We start from the raw sequence: 14,176 nt of genomic DNA on the forward strand, positions 1-14,176 counted from the left end.
AAAGCTTCCTTCCCTGCTCTGTTTCCTAGCTGCCTACTTCCTTTCCTCATGGGTGACTAAATGTTATACCTTCCAGAGACATTTTATGAATGTGCCATAATTTATTTAGCCGGAATATAAATTACTGAGTCTTGTATTTGGAGATTTCTGATTTAGTAGGTTTGGGTGGGGTCTGGTAATACGTCTTTTAAAATATTCCTTAGACAGTGGATGATTAGCCAGGTTTAGACACTGTTATTTCAGATGGTACACATTACTTTTGCATGTGACATACTATCCAATTCTTAAAACAACTCTGTGAAGCAGATATGGTAAGCACCATTTTTGGCAGAGGTGGAAACTTGAGAGCAGGAGATGTTAAATGACCTATTCAAGGTCACGCTCCTTTTTTAATGGTGGAGCTGAGACTCAAAAAAACCCCAGGGTTCTTTTGGGTATCTAGGTAGAACCTGGTTGGCACTAACTTTGCCTTTTCATGGCTACAATGCTGATGATTGGCTAAACAACCGAAGGAAAAAAAAAGAAACCCCAAACAAATAAAAAATTAATTATGGGTATTTATATCCAATTCTTCCTATTTTGGCACAGCATTAAATGTTGGACTATTTTATTGCATTACTTGCCAATAGATGTCCAGTAATTAGACTTTCTCTAGTTTGCATTTTAAGGTGCTTAGCCAGTTAGACTCATGTTATCAGTTTCAGGCACTTATACAGGCGAGTTGCACACAGACTTTTATCTGTACTTTTGCTTCCTGATGACATCGCTTTCTCTCTTCCCTTTGCTTCCAGCTTCCTTTTGGCCCCTTCAGTACATTTCCTTAACACCATCCCAGATTAAGCCACGGAGGAGGGGGAGGAGGGAGGGATGGAGGGAGGAACAAGACTGTCCTCTAAGTGGAGGGACTGGGAGAGTATCCCCAGCTGTAAAGTACCGAGTGATTTCCTTGTCTGTCTGGTAAACTCTTTCTAGGGATGATTCTCAAAGAAAGTTAAAAAAAGTTAAAGTAAAAAATTCTTCTTAGTATTGTAGGACCATTTGATTTGAGGTAGAACCTCCGTGGGGTTATTTTCTAGGACAATATTCCTTTGGTGTGTTTTAAAAAACCTAGTCTCATAATATTGGTCTCATAGCAGAACAGCTAAAAATCTTTAGAATGACTATGAAAAGAAAAAAAAGCTGCAAATCCACCATTTTGAAGCAGTGTAGGACTTAGAGCAGGGACATGAATGCCCATTCATTTGTTCAGCCACCCCATCCATCAGCTGTCAGGTGCTGGGGATTTAGAAATTAGTAAAACCCGGTTCTTGCCTTCATAGAGTTTGTCAAGCCATGAAAGAGACAAATATTTCATCAAACAAGTAGTTACAGCATAAGTACTGTGGAAGGAAGTATACCCCAGGGGACTCAGAGAAATGCCTAGTTTAGCCTCGAGTGAAAGGTGAGTTAACGTTTCCAACAGGTTCTTTCAGCCTACCCGCCAGGGACTAGTAGCTATAGACGTGTAGAAGGCAGTGGGGTATAGTTTATTCTAGGCTGAAGGAATAGGTGTGTACAAAAAAAATAAAATATGGCGCTCCCAGGTGGTCTAGTGGTTGGGATTCGGTGCTTTTGCTGCTGTGGCCTGGGTTAAGTCCCTTGATTGGGGAACTAAGATCCAGCAAGCTGTGAGGTGTGCCCCCCCCAAAAAAAGAGTACTTTGTGAGTATAATCTAGTGAAGGACTTGGGAGAGTATAGTGATATTTGGGGTATAGAGTGCCCAGGAAGAGTGAGGAGATGAGATTGGAGGTAGTAGGGGCAAGAAGAGAAGGAACCTCTCACTCTTGTGAAATAACAACCCACGCGCAAAATACACAGAGTTAGAGTGCGTCTGCGGATTTCTGGTTCCAAGAATTCCCAGACTTAGCTGTCATTCTCTGGTTCCTCGGGTTCCTACAAGATCTCCAGATTCAAATTGGGCCCTATTTAGTTTGGCAACCGGTTCAAGCTAGAACTTGGCAGATTTGAAGCAGCAATATATAGAGCAAGCTATCCAAAGATGAAAAATATAGTTCAGTAATAATGCTAATGGCTGCCATTTATTGAGTGTTTAAGTGCTTGGCTCTTTCCAAGGTACATTACAAAATTACCTTTAATCTTTATAGCAGCCCTACCAGACAAGTGGTTTTATCTCCATTTAACAGACCAAGATACCTTCCAAGCTCTGGGAGGTTAAAGTAAGCTTGCCCAAGGTTACAGAGCCAATTAATGGAAGGGATGGAATTGAACCCAGGTTTGCTAGTCTGACGCCACAGCCCATTCTTTTCCCACTCCACCATGTTTCATCTTCGATGTTAAAAGGGCAACAAGAAGCCATCCCAGTGTGTGTCATTTAAAGAAGCTTTCCTGAATTTAATGGCATCAAGATCCTTGGTCAGGAACCTAACCTCCTAATTGTCTTGTTTTATGGAAAAATCAGATTGCATCACAGGTATTTTCAGTTTAGAGTTCTATCTCAAGGACTGAATACCTTGCCAAATGGTAGTATTTATATTACAAAGTCTGTCGGTTATCTCATGAGACCTTTGATTTGTATGTAGAGTTAAAATGGGGTTTGATGTTGCACATATTCAGAATGTGGCTATGGCCTAAGGGTGAAGAAAAACCAAGACTTTTCTTTTGAAATTTTAGCTGGATGCTACACTTTTTGGACAGGAGCACTAAAGGAAGTCTTCTCACCCTGTTAGCACACAAGTTAACCAAGTTTGAGTCATGTACGTATGTATAGTCTTGCTGTTAAGCAATTGAAATTAGATGAGACAGAAATACTTAGGAAATTATCAAGAAGAATTAATGTATAAAGGCCATATCTTTTATCTTTTCCTACCGAATTTCTTGTCCATTTGGCATGTGTATTTTCCTTTTCCTGTTTTGAATGGAGCTGAAAATAACACAGTTGGTTTTGCTTTAAAGGAAAATGACTCATTTTCTTGTGTTCAGCATTTAGTTTCTCAGATGTGTTTATCTTTCAAATGGCACAGTAGTTTGGGATTTTGGTCTCTTTTTCATTTTATTATGAAAGATGTTATTTATGGCACTATATAGGAATGTCTAACCAGAATATTTTCTGTGTTAAGGGAAGAAATTATTTGTAAGTATAATGTCTTTTTTCTATGATAGTTTCAGAGTGTTTCTTTCTATAACATGAATTTTCTCATCTTAGTTTTATAGAAATCTTCGAGCAGTTTCAACTGAAAACCATTTTAGGAGGAAGAATTAAAAGAATTTCCCATTTAAAATTTGTATCATTTTCTCAGTTTACAGTATTTATCTAGAAACTTCTATTTTTTTGGTCTTGAATGTATCTTGAAGCTGAATGTCCTGTATTATTTATTTAGGGTAAAAAGAACACATTTTATAAACTGGTATTTGTTCTCTCCATAGCACAAAGTATGTATAAGTCCTGCCTATAACTGGTTATTCAGGAAGCTGACAGATGGGTTTTTTCCTCTACAAAAGCCATCATTGTGTGACTTGGGGGTCTTTTAAAAGTAAAGTCAGATGTTTGCTACCTGGCACCATTTTTTCTTGGGTGGGCAAAAAAGTGAGAAATTGTTAAGTCAAATTTAAAGAAATAAAATGTGGTTAAGACTTATGTCTAAGCAAAGATATATTAGGGATCAACTGACAAGCTGAGATTTGCATTATAAAACTGAACAGATTACTCTTCAGCAAGGAAATATCCTTTTTTAGAGGGTGGGAGGAATAATCTTTTGTATCAGTGGTCTCAAACTCAAATGCCTACAGGTGCTGGGCAGGTAAGAGCACCTCTAGTCACCACTAGGCAATATAAGCTTGGTTGCTAGATCTCATTTTTCAAGAGAAGCTAGAAATCTGAAAATCTGTCTGAAATTTTCCAGTTTTACATGTTGGCCAAGAATCTTTAACAATCTTTTAAAAATTAAAAATGCCATTTGATTCAGTATCATGTGTACATCTGTAGCGTGGCAGTTTGTGACTTCTCCTTAAGGCTCCCCCCCACCCCTTTTAGTAATTGACTGTAGCTTTTGCATATAAATCTTAAAGAGGTTCCTTCTGATCCTTGCCTCCACTGCCTCCCCCTCCCCTATTGAAATGATAAACATTTAGTTCCTCATGGGTACTAATACTATCAGGAAGGCAGGATTACATTTTTCATACACTCTATGCTATGTTATGCTACATTGCTGTACCATTTTACATCTAAAGAGACTCATGCATGGAGGTAAATTTATTCAGAGTGCAAGACAGACGAGTGGGTTTTAGTATTAACAGTATTAAGAGTTCATTAATAGGGTTTCAGATTCTCCATTCTAACCAACCTTTTAGAAACCATCACTTGCTGAGTTTTGGTGTAGTGATTTTTTTCTTCTCTGTGCATGTTGTCTAAACAACTGTATTGCTTCTCTCATTAGCCACCCTCCCTCCATCCCCGATTCCTGAGAAATCCTGAAGTTGGGAACCCATGATCAGGGTTAAACTCACATAGAAGCAGTACAAAATGGATTTTTAAAAATGTATCTGAAAATTGAATGTCTTGAAGTTAAATTTCAGGCCTACAATGAGAGTCTTTCATAATCACACAGATGAAGGGAATCAGCCCTAATCTGCTGGTGCTTCTTGTTTGGGCCAAGGCAACCCTAATCCCTCCAGACCCTTCCCAGCCATCGTCAGACCCATGGGTCAAGGTAGCTGCTAATATTTTAAGTCACAACACAGAGTGGGTAGGTGGGCTGAAAGCCTTTATCTCGTCCACACATAAACAAATCCACAGTGCAGCGTGAGGAGGAGACTCAGTTGACTTCTTCCATTTTACACCCAAGTCGCCCTCAAGGGCCTCCCCTTTGAGCATATCTTAGGTGGCTTGCTCCAGGACTGTGTGAAAAGGGATTTGGGGTTGGGATGCCCACTGTAGTGGATTGAATAAGCTAGCTCCAGGCTTTCAGTTTGCTGGTGGGGGTGGGAATGTGCCTGGCACAAGTAAATGACCATCTCAAAATGCCCTCTGCAACTATGCCCAAAGTACATCCTTTTCTCACATTACAGTGGCTGCCAGGCAGGACCATCGTGTGATAACTTGAATTTATTGTTATTGTTGATGATGTGGATAGTTGGCATGCTAGGAGTGATTTCAGAGGGGGCAATATATATAGTGGGGTGCAGTAGTTTGTATAAAAGAACAGTGTTGTGGACGGACTCCCTGTACTCAGGAAAGAGCACGACGATATAGTGGAAAGACCATGTTCTGTGGTTGGAGGTGGGTTTGGCGCCTCTCTCTGCCATCTATCTAGTAACATAGTCTTTGCTCCAAGAGGGGAAAAAAAAAGTGCCCTTTGATTGCTTCTTCAGTTTTAAGTTTTAAACTTTAGATAGTTTGCTTTTGGAGAAATGGCCAGAAATATTCCTACAGTATTTCTTCTTCTGCAAGAAGGTAATCTGGGTACCTTTGCATTTTGGCAATACCTGCCTTCTCTGACATGGATGACAAGAGGTGATCTTGGAGACATTTTCTGCAGGAGTCTATGATTTAGTGTTGTAGGTAACCTTGGCTGGCTGTTGTTTCTGGCTGTTGTTTCTTTGTATGGATTATTAAGCCCTATACTCCAAAATGGATCTGTAAAAGTTTTATTCCATGGATGGTTATCTAGAGAGTAGAGTGAGGTCACTTTAAAGGTAGTTTGCTGATATGATTATTGGTGAGTGGTGAGTTATTAAATGTTTTCTCTGTGTTAACTAGTTTGCTTACAAGATTTATATGGGCGACTATCCTAAAAGAAATCTGTATGTTCACACTTTTCTTGCATGTTCTAAACTTCAATTTGAGGTGGAAGACCTAAGGAGTAGTTTTGTTGAGTTGAATATCAGGAATCTTTTCTGCCTCTGAAATGTATTGTAACAAGTATTATTGTACATTTTTCACTGTTGGAACTGTTATCTAAAGAAGTGGAAGAGTGGGGAAATACTTGGTAAGTTTTATCTCTTCTTTGCTTAAAGTCTGAAGCTAGCTCAGATTGAAACACAAATGACGGTAGAATGTCAAGTAGACAGTAAAGGTCCTTTGTGAGGGAGAAGCTGTAGATTTATGTAGGAAGAAAATCAGAGCTACCGGAAAAGTACATGGAGGAGGTAGCATTTGAGCTGGGCCTGAAATAATAATAATGTTCCTGGAGGAAATGTACTGGGGGCAGATTATGCCACTTTCTACCATTAAAGTGAGTACTGATACACGTGAAACGTGGGTGGGTATGCCTGATCTTACAGTTCCAGGGATAGCAAAAGGATCATCTTGTAGAAGGTGGGCTGTCAGGAATATCTTTATGTCCTGGAGAATTGGAGCCTTTTAGGAATCCAGATATACCTAAACTTTTTACTTTTAGAAATTTAGCTAGGAATCTAACAGGTTTCATTTCAGGGGTGTGTGTGTCTGAACAGATGGCAGGGGATTTAGGATTAGGGCAGGGAATTGTAAAACTGAAGAACCTGTGTTAAGTGCTACTGTCAATGGAGGGTCATCAAAAGATGACTAATCTTTGAAATTATAAGGTTAAATTTTGGGGAAATGAGACTGAAATTGTAGGGAATTTCAAGGGCAGCTTTGAAATACGTTACCCTCTAGCAAGTACTGTTATACTCGTTTCTCTATTAACATCAGTTTGCTGTTACCTTACCTTGGTGGTCAAAAAAAATTCCAGCCTCTCGATCTGTAAAATGTCTATAAATTTGAAGGAATGAAATAGGTTATTGAATCAGAATATAGAATAAATCTTTGGTGTAGGAGTACTAAGGATTGTCAGAAGCTCACTGCTTACCTATCCATTGTGTGTTATAGCCACCTCACAAAAGCTTTCCTGCCTGTCTCTGAAATGAGATCAAATGCTGAGTTAGGTTATTTTGTAATGTTATGCTGTGTTCTTAAAATTGTTTTGCTTCACAATCACATGTAAAGATTTATTCTGAAATGGAATTTGGTGAGCTGTAGGGTGGTTTACATTTTACTTTAAAAACAGGGAAAACTTTTGTTAATATAGTGAGAGGAAATATAGTTAATAACTTGAAGCATTGTAAGCTTTTGGAGGAAGATCCTTTAAATTAGATGAGTGCCTGAGGCTTTTGTAGAGACATTTAGTAACTCAGTAAATTTAAATGAGTATGATCAGTGGCCTGCGGTTCTGGGATTTACATGTCTGCTGAAGACTCTATAATGTAAAGGGGAACAAAGTACTCCTTATTTTATAGTTAGTACCTTTTTTTCCCCCCCTTTCCCTGACGATTTCTTTGTTACTGTTATCTGGGATCCATGTAAACTAATGTGTATGGGGCCAATTTAGTCATGATAACTATCTTGAGATTTGGAAAAATGATACATTTTCTGTAAATTTTGCAGATTGAATTTAAGAAATTAAATAAATTTGATATTTGGGGAAATATTCTAAGTGTCCATGTAAAATTAATTTGTGTGTGAAAGTTTCAGATGGGTGAAATGAAATTGAATATGACAGTAAGTGCTATTTCCATATAAACATTACATAAATATCTTCCATTGATATATTTGCTTTTCATACATTCATAACAATTTCAGGACTGAAAAGAACCAGAGAGGACTATTGCCTTTCTTCACGTAGATGAGACCGGAAACTTAGTGGGCTTAAATGAACCCAGTTGGTAGTAGATGAGCTGGGAGTAAACCCCAGATTTCTTGCTATCCAGTGGGTATTATTTCCAGTACAAATGGGTGTACATTTCAGATGGAGTCCACCATGATTTTTAATATTAAAAAATGTGATGTCAGTAAACATTTCCACTGTCCCTTTCCTAACCTGAAATTTGCTTTTGAGTTCTTGACTTGTTATTTTCTAGCATCTTGATATCCTCAAACCTTACTTTAGTTTTATAGATATTATTTGCTTGGAATGATATTTGGAGCCATGAAAGCATCATTTAATTCTTAATCTCAGTTATTGCCCAGCTTTGAAAAGGTTTTGACGAGTTTTGTCCCCCACCCCCCCACCCCGTATTCTTTGTGAAAATGCTAGAGACGGTGTTGGGCTAAGAAAGCAGGAATGGCGATGAACGGGTTTAGTTGTACGCTGGTGAACGGGTTGTCTTTCGAAAGTGTCGTTACTGTGGCTTCGGGGAAATAAAACCTTTCTTAGTCTTTTCTCACAGTCTGGCTCTAGTCTGTAGTCTGGTGAAGAGTTTTTCAAATTACTCATAGTCAGTGCGGGCTGAGGAGAATGAGAACTCCTGCCTCTGCTCCAGGTCTTCTCAGGGCTGTTGTTATTGCCCAGCATGGAGCCTCTCAGTTTGGAGCCTTCTAGTCTATTTTCTTCTCCCCATTTCCTAGTCAGCCTTCTCTCAGAGCTCATGAGTTCCACAGTGCATTATTCTTATGGTGTTTTATCTTGCCTTGAAACACAGATACGTGCCTTATAAATGAGCAAACTGGGATTTGGTCAAAAAGCTTGACTTTACAGGACTGAAGAAGACACATTTTTGTTAATGAAAGGCTAGAAAAATGAAAATACGTTATTGAGGGCCAAGTCACACATGATCTGATGTTATTCTTTGGGAGTGAGAATAAAATCACTAGTGAGTATTTACTTCTTGGTAGACAAATTAAGTATGGCATCATTTGAAAGTTATTTTTGCTTAGAAATACGATTTAGTGTTGGACATTTGCTTATGCATATTTTAGTGTTTGAAAGATACTACTCATTGAACGGTGGTTAGAACTTCACTGGATAAAGTAAAATTGAAGGACAGCTGGCTCCTATTAGAATCTCTTTATCAAAATAATTAGATTATTTGGCCATATGTTATATGATTGGTGGTAGCTTTTAAATCCTAAACTGGCTTTAAGGCATGATTAATTTTGAGTATGTATACCACTTTCATCTGTTAGGACGGATGATTGAAATTTGATTTCACGTATTTTTGTCACTCTCTAGAAAGCAAAACTTACGGAATTTCCTGTTGATTTACTGTTCTAATTTTTTTCCCTGTTGTTCCTAAATGCTCAGTTTATTTTTAAGAGAATAATTTCTGGAAAAGTTTTCAAAGGCATTTGTTTTGGTAATTTAATAGAATTGAACTCTTAAAATCTCTACATTTGAATACATCTTTGAATTATAAAATGGCTTCCTTAGGTTCACAAAAGTGCCCAATTTAAATGAGTATTACAATATTTTAATGTTAATTCAAGACTGTTTCTTTGAGAGAAACAGCAAAATCATAATAGATAACATGAGTTAATATCTTTCTGTTAGACAGCCCTGTGAGATTTTTTCTAAGCATATTCAATACTCTTAAAAATGTGAGGTGTTATCCTCATTTTATAGATATGGGCACTAAGGTTTTAATTTGTACAATTATGTGTCATAAGGTCCTTAAAGAACTTTTGAGACTGTTCTCACCTTAAGTCAATTTGGCTTTTGCATTGTTTCTGCCTCTTTATATTAAGTTCTTAAAAGATATGTGCTTCCCAAATATTTTCATTTCATCATGTACGTGTACATTCAAGAGTCTCTTGGCATATGTAATACGGTGTTTAAAAACTGGCTTTCCATTGAGCGTTGGTTCAAGTACCAGTTCTCCTGCTGGTTTTTTAAATAAACTCTAGAAGCTTCAGTTTCCTTATCTGTAAAATACTAAGATGATGATGACTGAAGTTGCAAATGAGGTGGTGAGGGAAGGCAACTGCAGGGTTGACTTGTGATCTTTTTTGGGACAGAAATCAAAGATAATATAAAAAACATTCTTGCTTAGTAAAATTTTTGTATGCTACTGTTAGAGATCACCAAATCAGAACTGTTTTGCTTACAAAGGCTTTGTACATGTGGTTTATTCATGTTTTGTTTTGTTTTTAAAGGTTACGGGAAGTTTCAGAGAAACTGAACAAATATAATTTAAACAGGTAAAAGATTTAAGATATTTTACATTTCCTGAAAAGAATGATTTTGTTTTAATTAGGAAAAAGTACTCATGTTTAGGCAGCAGCTATTAAGAGAATTTTAATCTAACTATCAAATTTTTATGGGTTGCGTTCATTTGAATTATAGTTGGTGTTCATACTGATTTTTAAAAACTCTGCCATACCAAAGAGCTATAATGACTGTGTAGATATAATAATTTTTTTCAATTATTCCTTTAAAATATGTAAATATTAGTTTTTAAAAACAGGCTTTACTAGCAATTTTTTTCTTTTGTTAATTGGATTTTCTAAAAAACCCTAGGATGCATTTGCCATTTAAAAAATAATTTTGTTTGCATACTTTTCTTTATTTCCCAGCCATCCCCCTTTGAATGTGTTGGAACAGGCTACCATTAAACAGTGTGTGGTGGGCCCAAATCATGCTGCCTTTCTTCTTGAGGTAAACCGTTTACTCTGTGGTAGGGAAATGAAAATGGATGTTAAAATACAGCTGTGCATCATCATGTGTCTTCCTTTTCAACCGTGGAAAACAGCAGTTTCTTGCAGTAGTTCTTCCAGAGACCACCCAGTTCCATTTCCTTATTGTATAAATCCTCTGGCCCGGAGAAGGCTTAAATGATTTACTAGAGGTTGAAACTAGTTAGTAAAAGAATGGAGAAGTTCCTGATATCTAGTCATTTCCTTACTCTGAATTCTGTTAGATGGAGATATTTTAAATTATTTTTACTGGTTTTATGATAATGTATACAAACCATACTTACCCAGCTCAGGTGAGAGTGCGTTCTAGAAGGGAGCTTATTTGTTGCCTTCTGAATTGACAGTGATAGGTACATAATTTGTTCATTGAATACATTCAAGTTTTAATACACATTTTTACTTTGGAAGTTTCTTCTATTTTCTTTGCTTCTAGGATGGTAGAGTTTGCAGGATCGGTTTTTCAGTACAGCCAGACCGATTGGAATTGGGTAAACCTGACAATAATGATGGGTAAGACATTATGTCCTTTCCATTTAATAAATATTTAGCTCTTAAAGGTATTATATTACACCTGTGTTTTGATTTTGGGAACACTCAAATTGAAAAAGAAAAAAAGCATTGTAGAAAAGGAGATGCTTAAAATAGAGTGAAATGGTTACTTTATAGTTTGATTTTAATTTTTAGGCAAGCAGTGATTTATAGCTAAAATATTTGCATTGAAAGTAGCAGAGGAGTCAATGATCACTTAACAGAAATAGGTTACCAGAAGAATGGTGTGTATGTGGTAGGGCCCAAGACAGATCTGCTCTCTGAGTGAACTGACTTTTCGGATCATGTTTTTTCCCTTTTAATATTCCCAGATCAAGTAGCTCAATTTGAAAATGACGGAGTCTTTAAAATTTTGGCCTTTATAAGTGACGTCATATAAAAAAGGTTGCTAGATAATGTATGATGACTTTCAGTTGACTGCTTCTAAGGAAAATATGATTACTTTTAAAAATCTAAGGAACAATTCATTTGCAGTTAAACCGTGAAAACAATTTCAAACAGGAACTGGATTGTTATGAGGCTAGAAATTGTTAGATTTGCTCTTTGATCTGAAGTATCCATTTCAGTAACAGTAATCAGAGAATTGTTAGGCTGATATTTTACCACAGTAAGTCCCAGAGCAGTGAGGCCTGGAATTCCAGGCTTGTTCCTAGGGATTTTGGGACTGTTCTGTGATTTTTCTACCTTTTGTTTTTTTCCCAGGTCAAAGTTGAATAGCAATTCGGGGGCAGGGAGGACATCGAGGCCTGGTAGGACAAGTGACTCCCCGTGGTTTCTCTCAGGTTCCGAGACTCTGGGCAGGCTGGCAGGCAACACCCTGGGGTAAGTTGTGGTCAGAAGATGGTGTCCGCGGGTCTGGGTTATTGCTCTGTGAGTGCTCATTTCAGTGTTATCCAGCGATGCAGTGAGGGAACTCCCGAGCTCTGAGCAGGGGCTCCTGTTGCTCATGGTGAGCCACCATGATAAAAAAAAACCCACATAGGCTAATCACAGCTAACCTAGGTTTTTGTCCTTCTAAAAATGTATAATGGCTGCATGCATTTATCGTGTCATTTATGTTATTTAAAAATTTTCAGTGATACTATCTTTGGTCTCATTTGTGACTAATTCTTGGGTAAAAAAAATCTAACATTTCTTTCTTTCTAGTGTCCAAATACGGTAGTTCTTTCTGAATTAATTTAGTGAGGCTTGAAACGATTATGTAACTGAACTTTACAGCCTTTAATGAAGTTTTTACTTTAAAAACATTATAGTGGTATACTTGACACATAACACTATATTAGTTTCAAGTGTACAACATAACGATTCAGTATTTGTATATATATGTGACCCTTGAGCAATCTAGGGGTTAGGGGCACTGACCCCCTGCACAGTCAAAAACCCACTTGTAACTTTTGACTCCCTCAAAACTTAACTACTAATAGCCTGCTGTTGACTGGAAGCCTTACCATTAACATAAACAGGTGATTAATACATATTTTGTATGTTATATGTGTTATGTACTGTATTCTTATAATAAAGTAAGCTAGAGAAAACAAAATGTTATTAAGAAAATCCTGAAGAGAAAATATATTAACAGTACTGTACTTATTGATACCGTAAGTTTACATCATCTGTTTATAAGATGAATTGTCTGTCATTACCTATGACAGTATTGTCCTATATGATGCAAAACTCTAGATGTTATATGTATTACTAACACTAGACATCAAAAAGGAAGAGATAATGTGAAAAAATCGTATTTATTTACAGGTATAGTGATTCATGAATTGATAGCAAAGCAGCAGCAGTATGATTACCTCATGGTAGCCTAACCTTTACATTATTAATTTTATATTAAATATCACTCACCTTATGCCTATGTAAGCATAGGCTAGTATCTACAAATATTTTATGCATTCATGACCTACCTTTTTCTTAAATTTTTTTGATATTTCCAGGCTACATGATTTATCTGTGAGCTTTTTCAAATCATTGCAAATCTCCAAAAATTTTTCCAATATATTTATTGAAAAAAATTCACATATAAGTGGATCCACACAGTTCAGTCTCTGTTGTTCAAGGGTCAAATGTGTTGTGAAATGATCCCCACAAGAAATTTAGTTAACATCCATCACCATATATAGTTTCAAATTTTTTTTCTTGTGATGAGGACTTTTAAGATCTACTCTCTTATCAGCTTTCAAATATGCAGTACAGTGTTACTAACTATAGTCACCATGCTGTACATTATATCTCCATGACTTATTTATTTTATAACTGGAACTTTGCACCTTATTTTTACTTTTAAAATTATTTGTAAAATTTTTACTTTTTAAACTAGATACTCAACTCTTCTTCCATTTTATCTAAAGTTGATATGCTGTCAACTAAAGGAATCATATACGGATTCCAAGCCAGATGATTTTATTCATTTTATACCTTGATTTTTGAATAGCCAAATTTTCTGAAATTACTCATTTAACGGTTAGATAAATGCCAAATCAGTCAAGTCAGCATATGTGTTCAAAGGCTGATCAGAGAAATATAACTAGAAGGAAATTAAATTGTTTGAAAATATAATTAAGGAGAAGATGTTTTTTAAACATTTTATTTTGACTCTGAATTTCTAGGTAAAGTTACATTTAAAAATTGAGATCCCAAGGTACTTATTTTCTCTTTTTTGTTTCTATGCCGAACTAAATTTAAGTTGAGGTCAGAGGGAGGTCATTTAGTTGAGTGCATCCTTTAGCTCAATTCTGTGCTAGAACTGTTCATAGGAAACATAGCTCTGGTTTTTATTAAAATGATAGGTATCTCCTTTTAATGGTTCTATGCACACACATAACATAACAACAGTGTATGATAAAGAATTCTGAAAATAATATGTAATAACAAATGGAATTTTCATTTTATTTGATAAATCTGCAAAAAGTTTGTTTATATTTATTTAAGAAAGAATAAGTTATGTATCATATGACGTGAAACTTTACCTGTTTAGAGATTAAAATTTAGTTCTTTTTTTAGTTGAGGGGTTGTCAAATTACAGCCTACAGGCTAAATCCGGCACCTCCTATTTTTACTGATACACGGCCATGCTTGATGTTTTATTGACTGTCTGTGGTTGCTTTTGTGCTAAGATGGTAGAAATGAGTTGTCATGACCAAGACTGATTAGCCTACAAAGCCTAATAAATAAATGATTTACTATTCTGCTCTTTA

The 14,176-nt window shown here is 36.4% G+C and overlaps 1 protein-coding gene across 5 annotated transcripts in view; it reads left to right on the forward strand.

Moving 5' to 3' along the window:
- Window positions 1–14,176, forward strand: part of UBR5 (ubiquitin protein ligase E3 component n-recognin 5) — a 135,354-nt gene that overhangs the window by 24,372 nt on the left and 96,806 nt on the right. For all 5 annotated transcript variants that reach the window (XM_082601317.1, XM_082601319.1, XM_082601318.1 and 2 more), the window contains exons 2-5: window positions 9,888–9,932; window positions 10,308–10,389; window positions 10,861–10,937; window positions 11,679–11,798. In XM_082601317.1, the coding sequence (XP_082457443.1) occupies window positions 9,888–9,932; window positions 10,308–10,389; window positions 10,861–10,937; window positions 11,679–11,798 (324 nt within the window). The remainder of the gene's footprint in view (window positions 1–9,887; window positions 9,933–10,307; window positions 10,390–10,860; window positions 10,938–11,678; window positions 11,799–14,176) is intronic.

This window comes from Mesoplodon mirus, assembly GCF_964341445.2.
Source record: "Mesoplodon mirus genome assembly, chromosome: 16".
In the NCBI taxonomy this organism is placed as follows: Eukaryota; Metazoa; Chordata; class Mammalia; order Artiodactyla; family Ziphiidae; genus Mesoplodon; species Mesoplodon mirus.